Below are 14,926 nucleotides of genomic sequence, written 5' to 3'. Positions count from 1 at the left end.
ATTTGATTTTAATAAAGTATAAATTCAATTTGCCTTTTTCTCTTTTCATTTGCATAATATCTTTACTATAGTCATAATTTAGTGAGGGAGATTAAACCAATACAGTCAAGGCATCATATTTTTGTCAGTCACTTAAATACTATAGAAATCATACAGAAAATAGGTGCATTATTCTCACAGGAGTAGAGGGCAATTAGGTATTTTCCTATAATATTGCATTATTGAAAATTTCATTATACAAAAGATAATGAAAACTACTACTTTTGAAAGTTGGTAGATAGGTGCAAGATATTTTAGATGGTTCTAAACTTCTAAGGCTGTTGATGTTAAGGCTTGGGCTTTTGAAAAATGCAATAAGAATAGTTTTTCACAACAATCATCAGCATATATTATGTACAGTAGAGAAAAGGACCACAAAGAAATTCTCCCACAGAGCTCATAAAATTCCACCCAGTGGGGGAATTTAGCTTTTTTTTTATGTCCAAAGATATCCCACAGAGACACTTGTGGCTGCCAAGCAGCTGAACAGCTGTCTGCTGTCCTTTATAAACAAGTTTAGTGCAGGAAACAGCCTCTTAAAAGTATTAGAACAGAGGCTTCACACATGGAAACATAAAGGTGACCAAGAAATAATGGCTCCCCCTGCTCCAGAAATGGCCCTGTTTTTAGAAAAGTGACATGTAAAAAGCCATATTTAATAACAATTGTGTTGCATACAAATTATTTTTTGAGGAGTATTTTCCTTAAAAAAAGCTTTTCATTTTTTTCTTGTTATTTTGTTTATAAATCTTTCAGGCATTTTTTAACTAAGTAAATTTAAATATCAACTTTTAGAAACACATCTGCTAGCATACATGTCATACTGATGTAATGTGAGATTATAAACTTGTAGTGAGAGATAAAGCTAGAATGGAAGTTAGGGAAGTCTTCAGAACTTGCCCTGAGGAGGCGGGTAAAAGTGTAAGGTCGTCATGTTACCTCCACTAAACTATTACGTGTGGTGTGTATTATGAGAGGGGAGACTTTGGAGATAAGAAGAACACTCAGAAGCCTGTGCTTATATAATAGCTTCCCATGACAAGGCTTTTTTAGGGTGCTAATATGGGCTTCCTTTGTGGTTCAGTAGTAAAGAACCCACCTGACAATGCAGGAGACTCAAGTTTGATCCCTGAGTTGGGATGATCCTCTGGAGGAGGAAATGGCAACCCACCCCAGTATTCTTGCCTGGAAAATCCATGGACAGAGGAGCCTGGAGGGCTACAGTCCATGGGGTCCCAAAGAGTCAGACATGACTTACCAACTGAACAACACCACCACCAAGGGGCCTAATATAAGAGCTGCTAAATGAAAACGGAGGGGACAAAAAATGAAGAGTCAAGCACGGTGTGAGTGGCTCAAGCTTAGAAAGTGAGCAATTTGCAGGAGAATAAAGGTGGGAGAGGCCTTCTGCCTAATAGGAAAAGAACAGTTGCTCTATAAAAGAAAACTCCGGTTGAAATCTCAAGAAAAATCCCAAAGCAGCATAACAGAGCCAAAAAAAAAGCAAAAATGCTAGAAGTAAAAAATCTTGTCCAATCTACAAATGTATAATATTTATTTTAATAGCATGCCTTTATGCATAGGGAACCTCTGGATAAGCATTTTATTTAACATTATGCATGTGAGTAGGGGTAATTTAAGAAGACAGAAGCAAACTTCTTTAAGAAAACAAAGCTGTGTTTTAGCACAAATTCTCCATTTTCTTTGACATGTGATTTCTCTTGGAGAGCTGAGTGTGGCTGAAAATCAATAAATGTGAGGACTGCTTATGGAAATAAATTTCTTATTAGGTTGGAAGCTTAAAGTCTATTTCTTCTCCTCTACTGTAGTTGATAGATAGCTCTCTCTAAAATTGTTTCTTGGTGAGAAATGGTCTATTTTCTGCCATATCAGTACATAAGGATGTCACAGTCATCAACGATTCCAGCCCTCCAGGGCACTCAGAAAGAATACCTGTACCATCTGGCAGCCATTAGACTGCAGCCACTCCCTACAATGAGAACTGAAAATGTCAGGATGTGAAATATTGCAGGATACTGGCTCCAGACAGCTGAGATGCATAAGAAAGGAATGATTTCAGTGAGCCCAGACTCTAGCATCTTTCCATATATAGAAAAGTGCTAAATTTCTTAACTTGAGATATCTGGTTTTCTTTAATTCACAAAAATACTTTTGATGTTCAGACTACCTGCCCTTTGTTGAAAACTTCTATATAACCTGACTCCTCTCTGCCTACTTGGAGCAGTTCTCTTAGGGTTACTTGAGATGTCTCCTGGGCTTAAAGTCCTAAAAACTCCCACCAAAAAAACATAACTCTCAACTTTTAGGTTGTGACTATTTTTTAAGTCAACAATGAGTTCAGAATAACTTAAGGCTCTGGAAACTGCTGTATATATTCCATTCAAGATTCTGTGGGCTAAGGAGAACAAGACTCTTCTGGACCAGATCCAACCCTGCAGGCCAGGTGATTACAAGGAAGAGAGGCAAAGAGTTGGAATTTAGACCAAAGTTTAGCCTTCTCTCAGTTCCTCAGTTCCTAATTCTTCAATAGTGCAAAATCTGTACACCTATCCATGCCCACTGGACCTGGGCACAGGCTACACCAAACATGGAAGCTTCATGTATTCACCCTCAGTTTAGTTCAGTTCAGATGGCTCAGTCGTGTCCGACTCTGCAAACCCATGAACTGCAGCACGCCAGGCCTCCCTGTCCATCACCAACTCCCGGAGTTCACTCAAACTCATGTCCATTGAGTCGGTGATGCCATCCAGCCATCTCATCCTCTGTCATCCCCTTCTCCTCCTGCCCCCAATCCCTCCCACCACCAGAGTCTTTTCCAATGAGTTAACTCTTCGCATGAGGTGGCCAAAGTGCTGGAGTTTCAGCTTTAGCATCATTCCTTCCAAAGAACTCCCAGGACTGATCTTTAGAATGGACTGGTTGGATCTCCTTGCAGTCCATGGGACTCTCAAGAGTCTTCTCCAACACCACATTTCAAAAGCATCAATTCTTCAGCGCTCAGCTTTCTTCACAGTCCAACTCTCACATCCATACATGACTACTAGAAAAACCATAGCCTTGGCTAGACGGACCTTTGTTGGCAAAGTAATGTCTCTGCTTTTCAATGTACTATCTAGGTTGGTCATAACTTTCCTTCCAAGGAGTAAGCATCTTTTAATTTCATGGCTGGAATCACCATCTGCAGTGATTTTGGAGCCCCCCAAAATAAAGTCTGACACTGTTTTCACTGCTGCCGCTGCTGCTGCTAAGTCACTTCAGTCGTGTCCGACTCTGTGAGACCCCATAGATGGCAGCCCACCAGGCTCCCCCGTCCCTGGGATTCTCCAGGCAAGAACACTGGAGTGGGGTGCCATTTCCTTCTCCAATGCATGAAAGTGAAAAGTGAAAGTGAAATCGCTCAGTCGTGTCCAACTCTTCACGACCCCATGGACTGCAGCCTACCAGGCTCCTCCACCCATGGGATTTTCCAGGCAAGACTACTGGAGTGGGGTGCCATTGCCTTCTCCACTGTTTCCACTGTTTTCCCATCTATTTCCCATGAAGTGATGGGACCAGATGCCATGATCTTAGTTTTCTGAATGTTGAGCTTTAAGGCAACTTGTTTACTCTCCTCTTTCACTTTCATCAAGAGGCTTTTGAGTTCCTCTTCACTTTCTGCCATAAGGGTGGTGTCATCTGCATATCTGAGGTTATTGATATTTCTCCTGGCAATCTTGATTCCAGCTTGTGCTTCTTCCAGCCCAGCGTTTGTCATGATATACTCTGCATATAAGTTAAATAAGCAGGGTGACAATATACAGCCTTGATGTACTCCTTTTCCTATTTGGAACCAGTCTGTTGTTCCATGTCCAGTTCTAACTGTTGCTTCCTGACCTGCGTATAGGTCTCTCAAGAGGCAGGTATTCACCCTCACCCCAACTCAATACTTGTTTAGTGCAATAACTTTATAAATGTGGGCCTACAAATAAGAATCACCTGAGGAATGTGTTAACATGTAGGTTTCTAAGCCTTGCCCTTGACCAGCTGATTCTGAATCTAACATGGACCCAGGAATCTGTTTTTAATGACAGTTCTAGATGATTCTGATGTAGTCTTCTGAGGATTCTTCCATGAAATTTCTTAAAGAAGAAACATGTTCATGCATGTGTATTAAGTCACTTTAGTCAGGCCTGACTCCTTGCAATCCTATGGACTATAGCCTGCCAGGCCCCTCGGTCCATGGGATTCTTCAGGCAAGAATACTGGAGTGGGTTGCCATTTCCTCCTTCAGAAGAAACATGATCTGTCCTGATTCTGTTGTAATCTCAACATTAGTATACAATCTGAGGCTCAATACATTAGGGATTGAATAAATGTTTGCTGAACCAGTAAAAAAAATCACCGAATATCCATAACTATTATAAATAAGCATTACTTCAAATAAGAATTGAGTCATTTTTAGAACTACATGAAAAAACAATGCAGGACTCTTGTAGCTAATGATTTTACCTTTAATGAAAAATCCTAACATAATGGAAATTGACACCTGTGGTCACCTGTGCTTTGAAGAATATGCAGATATCACTGCAATGACTTAATTGCAAATATTTCTCAACCCCATACTTTTAAGTATCAAAACCTAAAATAATCACCAAAGAAAATGTTAATGTACTTAGATATAATTTTTATTGTATAATGGGACCACATTTTTCCTGAAACACATCCTTGACACTATTAAGGGAATGATTAAATGTGAACATTATTTATTTATTTATGCACAATAATTACTTTTCACAAGTAGCAGTGATTCCATAAGGAATTTACCAGTTTCTAGATGAGGTGGCTGGGTCGCACAGAGTCGGACACGACTGAAGCGACTTAGCAGCAGCAGCAGCAGATGAGGTGGCTAGGTGATCAGGTGACTAGATGATTTTAGATTGCTGGGCTTGTTTCTTTGCTAAAAATTTCTTCTCTTATTTCTGACACTGCCCATCTAGTAACCTCTAGGTGTTTAAATATAACAGATTTTAAAAGAAAATGTTTATTTCCATTCAATGAAGGAAGAATAGTTCTGATTTTTAAAATGTAAATCAAGTAACTACATTTTTACCTTAACCAGAGGATCAAATACAAGACATAATGAAGATTTCACCCTGGTGGGTTTTATTTCTTGCATTGTTCCTTAAGGCAATATTCTCTTCTGCAAGCTAACATTTCCACCTACCTGATAATAGTTACTAAGTGAGATCTTCCTGAGTCATACCTACCCCTACATATACTCTTTTCTCCAGGGTAACAGAGGAATGTAGATACCACATAATTGCAATGGCTCCCTAGATTTAGCATTTCCTTGGACAGCTTCTTCACTTTATCACTCTGCCACATATGATTCTTATCTTTAGTGTTTGGATTTGTTGGTGTCCCTAAGGCTGTCATATATCTTTGAAATGCATGGGCAAAGGGAGGGACATGTGTCTATACATCAAATGACTCTAATATACTTGGCTTTTATAAAAAGTGTCGAGAAAATGCTTCCCAAAACAAGATATCTTTGGGGAACATTTGAGAGAATTTAATACGAAGCACACTTCAGAAATTAAATTATAAACAAAACAGATTTTCCCCATAACATGCATTTAAGAAAAATAATTCAGAAGCTCATTTTAGTAAGTTTTGGTCTCCTAGGAGGATCTTAAGTGGCTTTTGTTTTTATGTTCACCCTTGTCAAAAGTGATTATACACAAGCTTCTACTTTTGAACAGGGCTTCCCAGGTGGCCCTAGCGGTAAAGACCATGCCTGCCAATGCAGGAGACATAAGAGACATGGTTTTGATCCCTGGGTCAGAAAGATCCCCTGGAGGAGGGTGTGGCAATCCACTCCAGTATTCTTGCCTATTAAATTCCATGGACAGAGGATCCTGGTAGGCTACAGTCCATAGAGTTGGACACAAACAAAGTGACCTAGCACAGCATTTCTGAACAAGATGAAGTAACAGCGACTGACTTTACCCACAATCTGGAAATAACCGAATAATTCCCAAAATACATAATGCAACAGATTTCAAGACTGGGTGTGAGACAATGAAGGGCAGTGATCCCTAAGAGGTAGGAAACAATGGAGGTGAGCATTATGGTTGCCTGAAAGAGTCATAAGAGTGCAAAGAGGGACAAGCCAGACAGAGAGCACTCATGTGAGGAAACTGGCTGCAGACATAACCCCTGAAAGCATTAGAGGAAACAGTTTCAGGACCTCAGAGTCAGGCAGGGGTAGGGCCTTTTTGCCCGACTGCAAATCCTCAGTATTCACACTTCACTGGGGAGGGTGCACAGAAAGATTTGTGGGGAAAATTAGTGCTAGAAAGAGCACTGATGTGAGGCTAACTCACAAATCCTAAAAGCAAGACCCGAAAGAATCAAATAATTTTCAAGTAACTAAACCACAATGAGCTCTCTCTAAAGATCTATTAGAACAGTTACAATGAAAAAGACTATCATGAGAACTAGTGAGTATATGGAAAACTAGAACTCTCATACATCACTGGTAGAAATGTAAAATGTGTAGAAATTCTGGAAAAAAGTTCTGCAATGTCTTAGAAGGATAAAAATCTACCTATCATAAAATCTAGTCATTTTTATTCTAGGCATTTACCCAAGAGAAATAACAATACTTGTCCAAACAAACATTTGTAGATGAATGTTTATAGCACCTTTATTTAAAATTGTAACAACTTAACCTCCCCCCAAATTATTAATATGAATGGATAATTATTAAGATTCATCTTAATTATGAAGATCAAGGGATAACTGAATTCTGATATAGCCATATCATGCAATACTATTAATACTCAGCAATAAAGAGGGAGGATTTGCTGATAAATGTTATGACATTTATTTTGAGGATGAACCTCAAAATAATTATGTTGGGTGAAAGAAACTAGAAAAAATTCACACACTGTATGACTGTATACATAACAGTCTGGAAAATACGAATTTATCTATAATGGCAGAAAATGTTTGCCTGAGCCCAGGGGTGGGGTTTGGGAGGCAGGGATTACAAGAAATCACGAAGAAACCTTTGGAAGTAATAGATATGTTACTTTATCTTGACTGTGGCCATGGTTTCACAAAAGCATATATATGTATTTAAACACATTCATTTATATACTTCAAATATGTACATTTTATTACACATTAACTATACTTTAATAAAACCATTTTACAAATGAATACTCATAATTATAAAATTGAAGTACACATTTCTCAAACTTGTATGCACTCTGAAATCACCTGGGAGTTTTTAAATTATGCTGATGCCTAGGTTCCAAAACTAAAGATTCTAATTTAATTGCTCTGGGATGTGGCTTGGGTTTCAGGAATTTAAAAAACTCTTCAGGTGATTCTAATAGGAAGAAATTTGAGAACTTCAGGTATGTTAAGAAAACTTCATTTTCTCTGTCAGATTAGAAGTATTTAGATTTCATGAGTCTTCATGGGAAGATACAAACTTTACCACTGAAGAAGAAATAATCTTCTTCTCCATAAAAATAATCTGGATATCATTCCAAGTGGATGTTTTATGTCTGTAATGGCAATAACCACTTATATAAACAGAAGAAGACAAAAATATTCTAATAAAATACATCCTTTTTATAACTGCCACAGAGTGATGTTTTACTCAGTTGTCAATGACACTGTTTGTTGAAACTCTTGGGAACGTTTAACTTTGGTAGAAAGCAGTTTTCTAGAGGACTTTTTACTGCCTACGTTCCTAGGAAAAGTAGAGGGCAGGGAGGGGAATGTGAGGGTCCACACTGACCTTGGCGTAGATACAGCTTTCGTTGAGTCTCTGCAGTGAGCAGTTCTTATCACAGAGAGGGCACATGAAGACTTCAGTGGCCTTGCAAATTTCTTGGCTTAAGAAATCAAAGAAGAAAAAGAAAGCATGAACCTCCACACTCAGGAAGCTGTTTAGCCCCTACAGCCAATCCTATGGGAAGTAGTAAGGTGGGAAGGAAAAGAAGAAATGGAAATACTGGAAGAGTGGTGGACAGGGGAGGAAGAACTTGAATGACTCCCACCCAAATTTGTAGAATTTTTGTGATATTGAGTTTGTTTGCTTCTTTGTTTTAAGAAATCTCTGATCCAAGATATTTTAATGATAATAGGCCAATTTTATACTCAGGGGGCACTTGTGGGGCATTGTTACAAGGACACTTTTCCACCTGATTTCATGGCATGTAGGACAATCTTGGGAGGAACACCTAAGAATATTTTAACCCAGCTCACAGGCTTGGATGTGGCTGAGCTGGAATCACATCTGACTATGCTGATTTTTCAGAGAAGGCAATGGCAACCCACTCCAGTACTCTTGCCTGGAAAATCCCATGGATGGAGGAGCCTGGTAAGCTGCAGTCCATGGGGTCACGAAGAGTCAGACACAACTGAGCGACTTCACTTTCACTTTTCTCTTTCATGCATTGGAGAAGGAAATGGCACCCCACTCCAGAGTTCTTGCCTGGAGAATCCCAGGGACAGGGGAGCCTGGTGGACTGTCATCTATGGGGTCGCACAGAGTCGTACACGGCTGAGGCAACTTAGCAGCAGCAACAGCATGCTGATTTTTCAGGTCTATAGATCTTTCCCCTGGTTCTCACTGCTTTGCAGTCACCAAAATGAGTAGCACCCATAATTCACATAATTTCACAACCCCTACTGCAGTCAATCAATGCATTACGGATTACTGAAATATATGATATCCTCCAATAGAATGTAACCTTGTAACATTTGCTCCTTGAGTTTATTGCTATCTTTCAAAAATTTCAGCATACTTTATAGATGACATCATGACATGAGCAGGGCATCAATAACAATTTCTCAAAAGACTCACAGTCTGAGAGATCAAAGCAACTGTTATTAGATGTTTTGTGCCTTTATCTGTTGTACCTGGCCCTTTCCCATCTGGTATCCCCTTAATAAATTGTCTTTAAGTAAATCTGCTCTAGAAATGTTGAAGGTAATATAAAGGCTTTTAAAACTACGCCTGGAAATACAATTGTTAATAAAACTTTTGCTGTTTTCAAAATATATAAACTCAAAGTGAAAAAAAAATAATGCATATCTATTTCAAATGCTGGATGTGTACAAACTCAAGACAAAGTGGAAATGACTAGTAAATAATAGTACTATACTGTAATGCAACGCCTTACAGTAACCAAAGATGGATTCATGTCCATTAAGTTTAGTCCTCCTGCAATGGTAATATTCTCCACAGCTGAGAGGAAGCTGATATTTAAGTGCTTTGTTCAAGGTCATAAGCTTACAAGAGATACTTGAAGGAACTGAGTTTAGGTTTTCCTGATTCTAGGTCCAGTTCTCCATCAACTACAACTCATCTGAAAGAGGGGTAAGTTTATTTCATATTAAAAGGGACTTTCCTCCAAAAACTAATTTACTAATGATGATGATGGTATGACGAGTCTTATATATACTATAATTCTCCCACTTTCACATACATCTTATTGCTAGTAATCATGATGTCTATGTGAAGTAGGGGGAAGCAGGTAAAATATACATTTTTAAAGCTCAGAAAAAAAGAGAGATGATTATACCTCCTCTTACTAATACTACTAATTTGTAGAAATAAAAAAAAAGAATTAACCCACCTCTTGGAGAAAATTCTTATTAAAATAGGCTTGCTATCATAATTCATTGTTTAAAAAATGTATAATGTACCCCGTATTGAACTCTCACACTAGAATGGTATTAAATTTGATTTATATTACATCATCTTTCCCACCTTCCAAATAATCAAACAAAAGCACAGATGTATCAAAGCATCCAGTCTAGGATCCTAGTCATCAGACTGAGCCTTATTTTTATTTCCAGAATTATCAAACTCATTTTCCATAAGCTGCTCAAAGTTCCACTGGACAGATAACACAAAAAAAAAAAACACTAAACAAGTTTTGCAACATTTTTTAGCCTAAAATATGGAATTTGAGATGATTACAGCGTTCTTTGACTTAACCACTAGATGGAGAGAGAGTGCCCAAAGTGTTTCTTGATTTCTTCCTAATATACACCTGGTTTCTCTGGTAGCTCAGCAGGTAAAGAATCCACCTGCAATGCAGGAGACCCCAGGTAGATTCCTGGGTCGGAAGATCCCCTGGAGAAGAGACAGGCTACCCACTCCAGTATTCTTGGGCTTCCCTGGGGACTCAGATGTTAAAGAATCCACCTGCAATGTGGGAGACATGGGTTCGATTCTTGGATTGGGAAGATCCCCTAGAGGAGGGCATGGCAACCCACTCCAGTATTCTTGTCTGGAGAATCCCATAGACAGTCAGACACAACTGAGCAACTAGCAACTATGCACACCATGATACAAAGCATTGCTTAAAATGTGGCTTTCTTTTGTCTTCTATCTGTTAGAAATACACATCAAGAGCTAATTCAAAGGAAATAATAATTATCACCAATTTATCATAATTACCACCTCTATCCATAAGGGAGGCGGAAAAAATTTGTCCATTTGGGGGTGAATGCCTGGACCTGCTCTAGGCTCTTGATGCATCCTGTGATTCTGTTAAAATGCAAAGTACAGAATAAGATGTGTGGTGATGCCCATTTTGGGGAAATCTGATAATATGAAAGTAGGTTTAAAGGAAGGAGGTTTGGAAACATGACTAAAACATGGATTTTAGAATAATATATAATTTTCAAGGAATAAGTAAATGATAAAATGCTAAGCCACACCTGTTAGGATTGTTATTATCAAACAAAACAAACAAAATAAAGCAAAAACAACACATGTTGGCAAGGATGTAGAAAATTTAGAACACTTGAATATTGTTGGTGGGACTGTAAATTGGTGCTGCCACTATGAAAAACAATATGAAGGTTCCTCAGAAAATTAAAAATAGAACTTCCATTCAATCCATTAATCCCACTCCTGGGTATATATCTAAAAGATCTGAAATCAAGGTCTCAAAGAGATATCTGCACCTCATGGTTCACTTCAATATTATTCACATTAGCCAAGGTATGGAAATAACCCAAATATCCATTCATGGATGAATGGATAAAAATGTGGAATAGACATACAACAGAATATTAGCCTTAAAAAAAAGGATAGTTTACCATATGCAACAACATGGATGAACTTGAAGGACATTATGTTAAGTGAAATAAACTAGTCACAGAATAATGAATACTGTGTAATTTCACTTATATTAGGTATCTTAAAAAACATACTCATAGATACAGAGTAGAACTGTGGTTGCCAGGGAGTAATGGAGCGGAAATGGAAAACTGCTGTTCAATAGGTATAAAGTGCCAGTTATGTGGGATGGGTAAACTCTAGAGATGTGCTGTCCAACATTGTGCCTACAGCTAACAATACTGCAGTGTGCACTTGTGTGTGTGTTAGTCGCTCAGTTGTGTCCAACTCTTTGCGACCCCATGGATTGTAGCCCACCAGGATCCTCTGTCCACGGGATTCTCCAGGCAAGAATACTGGAGTGGGTTGCCATTTCCTTCTCCAGGGGATCTTTCCAATCCAGAAATCAAACCCACATCTCCTGCATTGCAAGCAGACTCTTTACAGTCTGAGCCACCAGGGAAACCTGTGCACTTAAGCGTTCTTTTAAAAATATGTATATTTATTTATTTTTGGATGTGCTGGGTCTTCTTTGCTGCATGGGCTTTTCTCTAGTTGTAATGAGCAGGGGCTACTCTTTAGTTGCGGTGCTCAGGCTTCTTATTGCAGAGCGTGGGCTCTAGGGCGTGTGGGCTTCAGTGGTTGTGGCACATGGGATCAGTAGTTGTGGCTCCTGGGATCTGAGCACAGGTTCAATAGTTGCAATGCATGGGCTGAGTTGTTCCACTGCATGTGAGATCCTCCTGGACCAGAGATTGAACCCCTGTCTCCTGCATTGGCAGGCAAATTCTTCACCAGAGCCTCCAGGGAAGCCCCACTTAAGTGTTCTTATTGCAATTTTTAAAAATTAGATATAGGTTTAACTTGCTAGATATTTCCCCCTAAGTCATCTACCACTCTGAGGATCAATTCTTCATCTCTAGTTGGAGATAATAGCCAAGTGGGATACTACTTCAGGAATACTGATAATGTGCCTGGCACATCATAGGCACTTGATAAACTGATGAAGCCCTTATTGCTAAGGAGGTTGTCAGGAGAGGGTTTGAAAGGTCCTTTAAGACAGGGGTTCAATCCTGGTCCAACAGCTTTTGAAAAGCTGGCCAGGACTGATATTTCTTGGTGAGTTCTAATGCCAAAGAGGCAAGAAAGCTGTTTCTGCTCTTTGCCTTGGACCTGAAACCCAAAGCCTGAGAAGAAGAGACCATGTGTTCCGGCTTGTTCATTTTCATACTCCTATAATATGTGCTCTACCTGACACAAATCTGACCACCTTTGATTGGGTAAGACCAATATACATGTAAATATATGCTTGTACATGCACATACAAGAAATAATCTGAACATGATTTTCACATACACAATTAATTGCAGAGCAGTTAAGAAATATGACCTTAATTTACATAAATACAACTGGTAGAAACATAATAAATACAACCTAATCTTTAGCTTTTCAACATTTTGTTACCTTGCAATAAACAAGAAAGAGATTACTAAAATAAAACTGAAACAAAGCAACTCAAAAGTCCTATGTCCTCCACCCACATGCCATGATAACACCTACAACTTAACCACGTCTGACACCTTGAATGGAAAAATTCAGTCCCGTGAAATTTTGAAAGTCAAGATATTCAGTGATGCTTTCCTTGATTTAGAACAGCAAGTCTGACAGGGTCTTAATTATAGTGTGACAGAAGTAGCAGTAATATAATACCATAAAGCACAGAAGAAAAGAGTTTGCGAGTTTAAAACACTCCTTGTGCTAAAGGTTAAAGAATACTTATCTCATACAAAAGGAGTCTAATTTTCTTCATTGGTACATAAATCAATAGGAACAGAAAATCTATTCCTTTCATTGCCTTTTGTTCATTTTCAGCTTCGAAAGTGTGGAGGAGGAAGTCTATAGCACGTGGGAAAACTTTGTGAGTATGTTCTCCGTGGGATCAATTTGAACAGTAGCTAACTGCCTAAAAATCATTTTCTGCTCTTGTCAATTCATTTTAAAAGACCATTTCTCCAAAACCCTAAGTGAAGAGAAGTGATAGTCCCTCAGTCATGTCTGACTCTTTGCAACTCCATAGACTTTACAGTCCATGGAATTCTCCAGGCCAGAATACTGGAATAGGTTGCCATTTCCTTCTCCAGGGGATCTTCCCAACCCAGGGATCAAACGCAGGTCTCCCACATTGCAGGCGGATTCTTTACCAGCTGAGCCGTCAGAGAAGCCCATTCTATCAAAAAACTGTAACTAAAACATGAATTCAATAAATTTTCAGGATATAAAATCAGTACACAAATATCAGTTGTTTTTATATATACTAACAAAAAACTATCAATAAGAGAAATTTTTTTTTTAAATCCCACTTAAAATTACATTGAAAATAAGAAAACATTTAGGAATAAATTTAACCAAGGAGGTGAAAGCTCTATATGCTGAAAATTATGAGACATTGGCAAAGGAAATTAAAGAAGATACAAATACATGGAAAGATATTCTGTACTCTTGAATTAGAAAATTTCACACTGTTTAATGTCCATACTACCTGAAGAGATCTACAGATTAAATGCAATCTCTATCAGAAATTCAATAGTAATTTCGCAAAAACAGAAAAACCTACCCTAACATTTTTATGAAACCACAAAAATCCCGAACAGTCAAAGCAATCTTGAGAAAGAACAAAGCTGGAGGCATCACACCTTTGATAACAATATTATAAAGGTATGATAATCATAACAGTACATTACTGGCATAAAGACAGATACGTAGATCAATGGAACACAATAGAGAAACCATAAATAAACCCATGTATATGTGGCCAATTTTTGACAAAAAGCCAAGCATACTCAATGAGGAAAGGACAGTATCTTCAACAAATGGTGTTAGAAGAGAAGGATCCACACGCAAAAGAATGAAACTACAGCTCTATCTTCCACCATATACAGAAACTAACCCAAAATAGATTAAAGATTTAACTTAAGAGCTGAAGCTGTGAAACTACTAATAGAAAACTTAGGGGGTAAGTTCCTTGAACTCAGTTTTGGCAGTGATTTATAGGGTTTGACACCGAAAGTAAAGGCAATAAATGCAAAAATAGCATATAAAGAAACACCCAAAGGAGGACGAATGTCTTCAGTGGGTGCATGTTTATCCAGGAGGATGCTGCCTTCTAGATTGGTGGTGAGTTGGCAAAACTCTGAAATAAGCCTGTTACTAGAAGAAATGCTTTTGAACATTAGGTGTTTGTTTTCATGCTAATTACCATTTGGCCTTCCTGAAGAACAAGGGGATTCTGAGATACCAAATCAAGGAATTTGGTTATGGAATAGGCTTCAACTCTGGAACAATGAAAATATTTTGTTTTTAGGCAAAATTGTTACGCAAATATATCTGCATTATTTATAAGGCAGTGTGTACATGTGTGTATGTGTGCATGTACACAAATATACAAAGAAAATTCAAGGAAATGCATGTTATGGTCCCATTAACTGTCATAATTACCACCCAGTAGCATGGCCATGGTTAAAAGATGAACCAAAAGAGAAAAAAGTACTGAGCTTTTAAGGGGAGCAAAAATGCTTTATCATATTTTGAATTGTATCATACAAGGTTGAACTTGATGAAGTCCCTTTGGCACAGTAAATAGAACACGCTATTAAGAGGATTTTTTAATGCCAAGGTGACTCTTACTTCTGCTGAATACTATCATTGTGTGTGTTGCGTACTCAATTGTGT

General features: G+C 38.3%; 1 protein-coding gene across 1 annotated transcript in view; it reads right to left on the bottom strand.

Moving 5' to 3' along the window:
• ANO3 (anoctamin 3) overlaps nt 1–14,926 on the bottom strand; it is a 452,166-nt gene that overhangs the window by 85,177 nt on the left and 352,063 nt on the right. The window contains 1 exon segment of the mRNA XM_055549165.1: nt 7,856–7,952. Within this exon segment, the coding sequence (XP_055405140.1) occupies nt 7,856–7,952 (97 nt within the window).

The sequence above is a fragment of the Bubalus kerabau genome, chromosome 15 (assembly GCF_029407905.1).
Source record: "Bubalus kerabau isolate K-KA32 ecotype Philippines breed swamp buffalo chromosome 15, PCC_UOA_SB_1v2, whole genome shotgun sequence".
Taxonomy (NCBI): domain Eukaryota; kingdom Metazoa; phylum Chordata; class Mammalia; order Artiodactyla; family Bovidae; genus Bubalus; species Bubalus kerabau.
This window is presented reverse-complemented; position numbering and strand designations above follow the sequence as displayed.